The 10807-nt window shown below is 39.2% G+C and overlaps 1 protein-coding gene across 1 annotated transcript; it reads right to left on the bottom strand.

The window, feature by feature from the left end:
• Positions 1 to 5256: 5256 nt before the first annotated feature.
• On the bottom strand, positions 5257 to 6735 carry nqo1 (NAD(P)H dehydrogenase, quinone 1). Its single transcript, XM_034693937.1, has 6 exons — positions 6602 to 6735; positions 6295 to 6459; positions 6082 to 6212; positions 5898 to 6011; positions 5718 to 5819; positions 5257 to 5624 (listed from the first exon to the last, which is right to left on the bottom strand). The coding sequence occupies exons 1-6, from the start codon at positions 6603 to 6605 to the stop codon at positions 5325 to 5327; spliced, it is 816 nt and encodes a 271-aa protein (XP_034549828.1). The 5' UTR covers positions 6606 to 6735; the 3' UTR covers positions 5257 to 5324.
• Between the last annotated feature and the right edge of the window lie 4072 nt (positions 6736 to 10807).

Genomic DNA, 10807 nt, shown 5'->3' with positions numbered 1-10807 from the left:
GTTAAATGCTCAAAATTGTATGGGGGAGGACCACCAGACCCCCATCTTCTTACCTGCATAAATACATTTAAATTCACCCTAAACTGTGAGTACCAGGAGTTTCAAGAAGGTGCTCTTTGCTTTTTCGCCCCTGCCCCTCAAACAGCCAGAGTACACCACTGCTCAAGCAAGTTTGGGCCTTGAGTTCATGAGAAAAAATCCAATAAATACTTGATCTCTGTCATGCACATCAACATGAGTTATTGTTTCTTAAATTCCAGTAATGCAATTTGAATACCAGCAAGTTATTCCCTTTCATTACAGATATCTCTACTGTGTTGTAGGTTGGAGAAATCTGAAGGTGTTTTTTGTTGGACCATTATTCTTCTATTTTTTTTCTTCAGCAGGGAAACTTCAACAAACTTGATTTAAGAGGCTACTGTGATTGGTGTAGTTTGGGGGATGACTGTGCTCAGATGTCAGAGTGAATTCCTCACTTTCATCATGATGGGGAACATACAATGGACACTTTGTGATACAAAGGTGAAGGGGGGAAGTTAGAGGTTCAATTTCGGGCATAAAAGTAAACGCGAGTGTAGTTCTTCATTACAAACCTTTCCTGCTGCCAGTCTTGATATACTTTCCTTGAACTGTGCCTCATGTATATGCATATATGCACTCACTGTGTCACATATGCACTCAGGAACACAAGCACCTAGAATTCAACAAGCTGTGATTCTTGTTGAATAATTGAATAGAGTTTATGACAGCCATAAAAAAGAGTGACAGAATGGTTGATATGAATAGTTTGTCTCATCTCTCTGGCTCTCCGCCCTCTTTCTCTCTCTCTCTCTCTCTCTCTCTCTCTCTCTCTCTCTCTCTGTCTGCTTTGGGTCATAGTGTTTAATGGGTGGCCTGCTGTTAACCCTATGACATCTGGCGCAAACACAGGGACCCATTTACGGCCCACTCAAAACACCTAAAAGTCAGCGGAGGACAATCAATCACATCTGGCTCGGGACCACATTTCCAAAACGATCACTCAAATCTCACCTCACTCATGACTTCTGTAGAAGTTTGGCTTTGATTAGTTAAAATAAATCATGTGTGATATCAAAGTTGAATTTCTCATTTAGTGTCCAAAAAAAATCAAAGTGAAAAATCAACTTACAAAACTATGAGAAAACATAATCAAAAAACTCTCTGTTATTAAGAATGATTGTCAAGACCATGTGGGCGGGGCTAACCACAAATTGATTGGCATCTACCTTGCACAGCACAAAGCAGTGTGAGAACATGATGGTGAAATAATTCATTAAAATCACATTCATTGAAATGTTTCATTCCAACTGGTCGGTCAGTTGCTAGAAACAAAATGTTGTGCTATCATTATCATAGTTAGCAGCTAGCATACACATTAAATGTTAGCTAAGATATCTATTTGCTCTTAAGCTACAAATGTATGCTAATTGATGGCTATATAGCTAGTGCTGTTTTACAACAGAGCTTAACTAACCTAGCTGACCAAGGTAAAAAATCAGAAGTCCTGTCATTATCAAAGTTAGCAGCTAGCATACACATTAAATGTTAGCTAATATACCTATTTGCTCTTATGCTAAAAATGTATGCTAATAGATTGCTATGTAGCTAGTGCTGTTTTAAAACAGAACTTAACTGACCTAACTGACAAAGGCAAAAATAGAGAACAACAGCAGCAGCACTCAATACCTTAAGCTAGGGATAGCATCTGATAATGCTAACGTTAGATGTTAATAGTTTTCGGAACATTCTTGTTGTAAATGGCAAACATATTGACCCCAAACATGAGTAAAGTTAACATAACCTTACATTAGAACATTTTAATTTGGATTTGAAAATCATTTCTACTACTCATAGATGCTTGCTAATATGTAACCGAACACCCTTAAATTTCTAATACAGAGAGAGCTGTGAACTTTGGTTTCCATTGGCATCCAGGAATTATATCCTTCTGTATATATTTCATCTGAGTTTGCATTTTGAACATTGTATTGCCATGTGATGGTTGTGTGAATTTGAGCGTCAGTAAAGCAGACTGCTTATCCGGAGCCTCTGTTCCGGGCCCGACATAAGACGGTGCCCACTTCCTCCCATTGAACCAGCCAAAAATGGCATTCCCCGGCAGCCATGGTGGGAGAACTGGGATGGACAATGGGAGAGCAGGATGAACACAAGATCACAGACTGTGGTATAACCCTTACATACATAAACACAAAAACGACTCCCATGCCATTCTGACTCCAACACTATGGGTTTCTGTCTCGGGCAATAATACAAATAGAAAAAGCAAAGTTCAGAATCTTGACATTAACAATAAAGGGATTTGAGTGTGCAACTGTTTAGATACAGAGATGCTGGGGTGATTTTTTTTATTAAAAGGATAAAGAAAATATGTGCATAATGATTTGCATGTTTAAAACATTTGAAGCATGATTTAAAGTCATTGTCATCTCTGGCTCTCTTAATGTGGTGAGAGAGTGATAGCTGAGAGGCCTCCAGCCTCCGCACAATATTTAACACATGTTAAAAGTGTTATTTAGGTTGTTGGAAAAGTCAAAATCGCTCAATTTCTCTCTGTTTTTAGAGCAAAAGGAGGAAATGATCCGAACACGTTCTGGCTGCAGAGACAGGTGATTATGAAACTGGACCTGGCTCTAGACAAACAAACACTCTGTGACCTTGTGAAACCTCAGCTGTGAAACATGCACACCAACCCTGTTCCTACATGTCGCAGGCTGTGGTCTGGACTTCAGAGTACAAGGCCATTTCCTTTAAGTGTGCCCCCCCACCCCTCCCCCAATCTCATTTCCTCCGTACCCAAACAAAAGCTGCTGGGAAAAGTGCACGGCTACTTATGTTTTTTTTTCTCCATGTGGTCCAAACCTGCTCGCAAACAGACTCTTCAGCCATCAGCATGTCTGTTTACAAGCTACAGAGCACTTTAGCTTTAGCCGGAGAGCACACAGGGGCCTAAACAAAGTGCACACAACTTAACGAAACATTGGAGTCATAACTTCCAAGGGAGAATCAGCAAGAGGTTAAGCTTTGTTGCACTTCATCACTACCCTCCAGCTTTGATCTGGCTGTGGGAGAGGAGTGGTTTCCCCAGGTGGGCTCCCACTGTCAGAGCGAACTCCTTGTTTAGCATGTTTTAAATGGACTCAGGTCTCAGCTGGAAACCCTTCAAAGCAGGCAGAGAAAAAGGGCGTTTCTCCCAGGAGGCCCGGCAAATCCGTGAGGTCAGAACCAGGATACCACTGTGAAGATCCGATCAATAGGACATTATGTTTTTTCAAAAGAGCGAGGAAGACACAAACTGTTTCCTTTCAGATAGACCAGGGCAGCTTTTAGTGTCCAGAGAAGGCTACAGAGTAATTATTTTAATCTGCCGAAAAAGGAGGAACCGGAACTTTTACAAGGTCAGGGTTTGATTAAACTCACATGGAGTAAAAATAAGAAAAGGAACCAAGATGAAATCATCATGAAGTGCAATACTCTGTATTCAAACATCACACTGAGGTACTTAATATCTATTTGAGACAGGATCATATTAAAATAGTGCATTAAACATTGACCCTCTTGCCCAGTGAGCGCAAACAGACTTAAATGTGAAAATGTGGTTGAAAACAGGATACAACAGGGTCTAAATATCTACGACATGATTTCAAGAATGTAACCAGCTAAAACACAATTACTGCATTGTGTCAGAAAACACAATTTTGTTCAAAATTTTAACTACTTGTTCATTTTAAAGCAGTACAAGAATTAATTTTATGACAGCATTTATACAAAGTCAGGTGAAATCCCATCTACTCATGTAATTGCACATGTGTAGGTACATGTGCTCTGATACAAAGGTAGAAAGACAGAGTAGGCGTAGGGGCAGTATGATTCTCATTGGCCATTGGTGAAGAGCGGTAGGATGGCATGCCAAATGTTGCAAAATTGAATTCACCTCCGCTCATGTTTTGTGGTTCGTGACCATGATGCATTAATATATTCATTTTAGCCATAAAATACAAGATGCAACTTGAAAACCGCTGAACGTGTGAACATGTCTGGTGACTCTTGTGACAAACATTATCCAGGGAGATCTGGTCAAAGCATAAACCTTCAAATAAACTTTGTAAAGTCACTTGACTAGTTTTCAATGAGTTTTCAGATGGTGGTTATTTTCTTCCCCATTTTTTATAGTCTTTTAATTCAAAAAGTACTCACTGGTAAGAGCTGGTGTGAGTTTCTTAAGAATGGTGAAAAAATGTACTCATTTAGTCCAGAAAATTATGTGGTTATTTATATACAGTTGAGGTAGATGGCTGTCCAACATGAGTCTGGTTCTGCTCAAGGTTTCTGCCTGTTAAGGAAGTTTTTCCTCACCACTGTAACTAGCTAAATACTGCAAGGTGCAATGCTCATGGTGGATTAAGATGAGATAAGATCGAGTCCAGTCAGTAAGAGGGGACTGGATCTTATTCTGTTTTGGTGTTGGGTCTTTGTTAATAATTTAACAGAGTATGGTCTTGACCTGCTGTTTGTTGAAGCGTTTTGAGATAAAAATTTGTGGTGATTTGGTGCTATGCAAGTGAAGATTGACATGCATTAAATGTGAAATTGTTAGGAACCCAGAATTTCACAGCTGTAGCATTTCTACAGGAAGTGGTCTGCACAACTATTCTAGTCAGAGTAACATTTACTGCATTGCCTTCAAATTGGAAAGAATTACAGCCAACGTTTTGTACCAACATGGATTGTTTTTTTGGCTGTACACTGCATATAACTAGTTTCTTTTTGCATACCTAGAAAATTAAAGAAATGCACAAGAGCAGTGAGTTCCAGAGTTTTAGCTGCAGCCCACTGCTGTCAACTTGAAGGTGCTGCTGGTGGGATGTAAAGTAATTTACCGTTATAAAAGCCTTCAAAATTTGACATCCACATTTGCATTCCCTTTCAAATGTCATTGTAGGAAGGTGAATGTCATTACATGTACAGTACGTACATAGTTGTTGAGCAGGGTTGTGTGACTCGAAGTTGAAAGGCCTCAATATATTTATAAGTAGGATCAGCTGAACGAACCACCTTTACACCATTTGTTCCCAGTTTAAAATGGGTTGGGTATGACAGGCCTACAGCTTGAATTAGATTCTGCAAACCTGTTCTGCATTATGAAAAATAGCCTTGATATGTTGGGATGGCAATAAACCATCCTGTGTTTTAAGGACAAAACATGTTCTTTGCCTCTGAAATTTAGAATTAGTCATTTATTTCATACAAATTTAAGACAGTGACATAGCAAGGCCCAGCCCTCCTCAGACTCCAGCTCTCATTTGGTTGTAAGGTGGCAGAGGTTTGCCCAGGTGGGTCCCCACAGTTAGTCCAAACTCCTTGGCAGCGTGTTTCTCACAGACCTCAGGTTTCAGCTGGAAGCCCTTCTCCCTGTCAAAGCAGTCCATTGGAGTGAATTTGAGTGGTTCTTCCCCCATGAGGCCTTGCAGTCGGGTACGCCAGCCCCCCAGCAAGGTGGTGCGTGCCTCGGTGGGAATGTGAGAAGGAGCCCAGAAGATCTGCGGGGCCAGAACCTGAAAGCCACAGTAGTGCAGGATGCCATTCTGGAGAGAGAAACATTAAAGTTGATTCAATAGCCTTTGAAAAACTAAACTTCCTGTTACTTTTTTTAGAGTCAGTTTCTCCTGAAGCAGTACCTGCAGAGGCCACAATGTAACATTCATGTCTCCATTGATGCCATTTGCACTGAACATGGACTCATGAGACCCAGTGGTAAAAGACAGCATGGCTTTCTTGTTCTGTGCAAAAAACAAACATATTTAGTAGGTAGACATAAAGCCTTCACTTGGATCAGACTTCTTGATTTGAAGTCTTACGCTGAAGATTCCTTGGCTGTATCGCTTCTCCTGAGAGTATGCAAAGCCCAGTGTGAGCACCCGGTCCATCCAGCCCTTCATGATTGCAGGAACAGTGAACCAGTACATGGGAAACTGAGGAAAAAGATAGATAAAGTGTTATCTTTAAGCTTTAAATAAATGAGTCACTCAAAACTCTTTATACCTGAAAGATTATGAGGTCAGCCTCTTTTAGCTTGCACTGCTCCTCAGTGATATCAGCAGATAGTTTTCCAGCCTCCCATGCCAGTTTGGTCTCCTCTGCATAACGGAAGTGATCTGCATTCTTGACTTCTCCTGCAGATACAATAAAAAGTTTCCTGTAACCTTGAGGGGCAATCAAAGCCAAAACTTAACTCCCACTGAGATGCTTTCATACCAATGATGTCCTCAGCAGTGGCGGTGGCTTTAAACTTCAAAGCGTACAGGTCAGAAACGTCAACTGTGCAGCCCTGAGCAGTTAAAATTTCAACAGCAGCGTCTTTAGCTGCAGCATTGAATGAGCCAGAGCTCTGGTGGGCATACACAATCAGAACTTTCTTTCCTGCCAAATCAAGAACGAGAGACTTCAGATTAGAAACTTTGCCAGAAAGACGATGGTAAAATAGCAGCTTTTTTTAAAAGTTACCTATAAAAAAAAAAATAAAAAAAAAAACCTTCAGCAAACAGACAAAAAAGAAACATACCCATTTTGGAGCTAGATCGGAACTGTAGATGAGGAGTATCAGCTGGTCTGCAGATGGATAAAGTCACTCATGCTGCAGAAAGAATCTCCCTTCTGTTTTATACACCTGGGTTTGGCCAACGTTCATTGCACCTGCACAGCTGCTGTCAATCAGCAATCAGTGTCCTCAACCAATCAGCTGCCAGTGGAGGTTTGTCTGTCAGACTCAGCTACAAATCTGCATATCTTTCACTGACACTAAACTCTCTTTGAAAGGGGGAGTGAAACTTGTAGAAGACAAGAAGCACCAGCAGATTTAGCATGTTTTAAGCGCCAGATACTAAATGTCTGCCGCTATCAACTTAATTAAATCTATTTTATTTTTACAGGGAAGGTAACTTTTTTTCTGAAAGATCTGTTCATTTAAATATAGAATAGAATAGAATGTACTTTATTAATCCCTGAAAGGAAATTCATTATTAAATTATGTACACATTATATACAGAAGAGCAATGTAAACAATTAAAGCAAGTGATATTTTCCTTGTATAAGAAAACAAAATAAGTGACAGGATGAAAAAATAAACAATAATAATAAGTGATAAGAATTTAAAATAAATAATAAATAAATAATGAGGAAAATAAATAATAGTGAAAATACAATAAAATAAATAGGTTTACATTTTTTTTTTAAAAAGTACAAAAGACAAAAAAACAATAACAATAAAAATAATAACAATAAAAAAATAATGATCATAATAAAATATTCCAAAAACAAACAAACTGAAAAATAAAACGAACTGAAAAACAAACAAACTGAAAAATAAAAAGAGTACACCACATGTGATGGGACAGTGACATTTTTCTTGGTTAAATTACAGACCATGAAACTGATGTCATGCACATAGAGTTATACCATTTACTAACTTTCAAATCTTGTTCTCATTTGTGTCTTTAAATAAACAGTGTATTTAATATACAGCACTCAAAAGCCACATAACACTTTAGATGTAAAGATACTCTGGAGCAGGGGTTTCAAACATATGGCCCGCAGGCCAAAACCGGCCCGCCACAGGTTCCAATCCGGCCCGCGGATGACTTCCGTGCACTGCAACTTTTCAATAAGAGTAACTGCTAATTCAGATTTGTCCTCTGGGGGGTTTTTCCTCAAATGTGGAAGCGCAAAGAACATCAGTTCCTCAAGTGTCCACTTGAGGCTGACTGTGAAAGCAGAGATACTTCCCTATTAAGTTCCATGTTAAAATGCTGAATTCCCACAGCAGAATCAAACATGTTTACGGCTCATTTATTGAAAGTTAGCTTGAGTCAGCATCGCTTTTTCTTGGCCTACTCTGAAAGATGTTTAATTATGTCTTTACGTGTCTTTCCCACTGCAACAGTGTGTTTATTCTAGAGAGTGCGTGTCTGTCTGCGTACAAGATGTTCAAAACCTATATCTTCCACTCCTCTAAATGTCCTCAGACCACATGAAGCAGATGTGGCTGATCCTCTCTACTCTACAGTTACTGCTCTCCGTGCTCTGTTTTCCTTTACATTACTTTCCGCTGAAGAAACACTTGCCTGCGGTTGAGCCCACTCACGAATATTGCCCTGTAAAACAAAAAAAAAAAAAGTGAAGACTCAGCTATTGACATCAAAGGCTGGCACACATCTGGGACCCAAAAATCAGACCTATGTCACGACCATGAGGCCACTGAGGAGGAAGAAATTCTACTTGCATACATGCAAGTACACCACATGAGAGAGACATATGGATACGCTTTGTCATCATTCTCCCCGGTGTCTCTTCTTGTCTCTCTTATTAGACTTGATATTAATTGTACAGGTTGGTAGCTGCATTGTTAGGTTCAAAACCACTTCTTACTTTCTTTAAAATGTCAAATTACAAGGCTTACTTTTATTAGTGTGACCTTTCGGGGTTCTCTTTTTACACCATTATGTTGCTCGTAAGCCTCAGGCTGCGTTCCCTCTGTTGTGACGGGCAGGTATCATGTGTTTGACTGGGAGCTATGTTTTCATGATTTGTGATGTACGGAGGTACTTAATGCCTGACTGATTGATTGCAACACTGCATGACGTTCTCTCAAGTGTGTCTCGAACCTTCTGCAGTACATGTGTCAGGTATTGTGTGCGCTGCTTGAGGCCATCAGTGCTGTTTGCATTTACTTATAAAAGGAACATGTGCAGTCCACCTGTCAGAACTGAATCATACAAAATCACAACCATACAGTACAGAGTACTCAAGGGCATAAAAAATGTACACACTGATACAGGGGCTTGTGATTCTGTATGTAAATGCTGGATTACAGGATGGTAACGTAGCCTACAGTGCCATCATGTGGGTAATGAGAGGAACTGCAGTCATTTGACCAAACTTCCCTTTAGATGCTCATACTCAATGCCCCTTACAGATACTGTAGGTTGCAGTTGACTGTTGTCCTTTCTTAATAAAAGTCCAAAAAAGACTTACGCATCGTGGCAAAATTATTCACATATATTAGTAGGTCGATAAAGCACATTTATTTAAGAATCTGTTTCCATGGATTCAAACTAAATGGTACTTAGATAAGTAGAATAAATATGTTTTCATGTAAATATATGAGGAGAATACATATGATTGCTGTTGTTTCAACATGTCTCTTAAAGGCACAATCAAGCATATATTGTCAAGAATTTAAAGAATACTTTTAATTTATTTATTTGATTGATTTTCTATTATTGTTATATTTTATTTCCCTTTCTTTCTCACTTTCTTCTTTCCCTTCATATTTCAACCTTATTAGCCCCATCATCCGGGAGTAACTGAGAATGTCCACCTACACATGCGCACACACACAGTGACAGGCACATGCACGCAAGCACACACGCACACAAACACACACACACATACAAAGATACAATACAATCACTAACATCTAACATCCTACAAACACAAGATACGCCCATTTCCTTATTGTATCTAAGTGGCCTGTAGTCTTTGTAATTGTCTCACCTCTTTTGTTATGTTAGTGTCTGTTGTAGTCTATAAATATGTTTGTCTGTTCATTGTTTTGCAATAAAGAAAAAATTAATAAAGAATACTTTTGATCAATTTGTAAAATTATAAAATAATAAATATGCTTAAATAGATAATAAATAATATGCTTCAAGTAGGTGCATTAGGAGTACCAGTGTACCAAAAACTGTCAATGTGAATCTAATGTGTTTTTTTAATGCAATAGGAGAACTTCTGTTTGACCTAGGGATCAAAAACAACTTTTAGTGAGATTTCTGAAATTATTTTGAAACAATATTTCGCCATTTCTCCTTCAAATCCGAGAGAGAGCATTCATGAGAAAATGAGAAAAAAATAATATAGCAATATGTTTGGCAGTACAGCAAAGATACTTAAATTTTCATAAAAGCTGAATCACAGATTTCCACTTTTGTTTTACTTTTATTTTACTCTACTTTCATTTTATTTTATAACAAGTTATAAGGTTAACTTTACTTTCCAATGCGATGGTATTTGGAGAAGTGTCAATGCGGATTTTCCAGGGCAAAAAGCTTTGTGATCTTCATCAGATTATTAAAGTTGAAGTGTGGTAAGGGATGATGAGCAGAATGTTAAGACAACAGAGTGGGTGTAGAGGATCTTTCTTTGCTTCTCTTCCTCATGCATACTCACACTGGAATTTGTCTTTTACCTGTGACCACTAGATGGAGACATTTCCCACTTTCACTTCCAGAGCACATATCAATTTGATGCAGTTAAAGCTAGGGTTGGTAGTCACGGAAAACTAGCATGAATTTGAATGAAGCATTTCCTCAATACTCCGTCTAATCCCTCCCCCCTCCCCTCGCAGCCGCTCAGAGCTCCTCCAAAACGACGCCCCGCTCACATGCACGAGCGCAGCTGATTCACAACCATATGATCGTGAATGATTCAAAACAGGTCCTCAGCCCTGTAGCACATCATTTGTGTTTTGCATTACGTCAACTCATGTCTCACTCAGCGGTAAACAGCGGTGAAAGTTAAAAACACAAACAAACATGGCTATTGTTAGTACTCACAACTCACAGCGAGCGAGAGAGAGCAGAAACAAGAGGAGAACTTCTTAATTTATTTAAACATTGATTTTTGCTTTGTTGGTTGGCGTGGTCACGGCCGACAGTGACCGGTTATTAAAGCTCAACGTGTTCACGAATCGGCTCGTCATCCCTACAGC

The sequence above is a fragment of the Notolabrus celidotus genome, chromosome 10 (genome assembly GCF_009762535.1).
Source record: "Notolabrus celidotus isolate fNotCel1 chromosome 10, fNotCel1.pri, whole genome shotgun sequence".
In the NCBI taxonomy this organism is placed as follows: Eukaryota; Metazoa; Chordata; class Actinopteri; order Labriformes; family Labridae; genus Notolabrus; species Notolabrus celidotus.
Note: the sequence above shows the minus strand (reverse complement) of the source record. Positions and strands in the feature narration are given on the sequence as shown.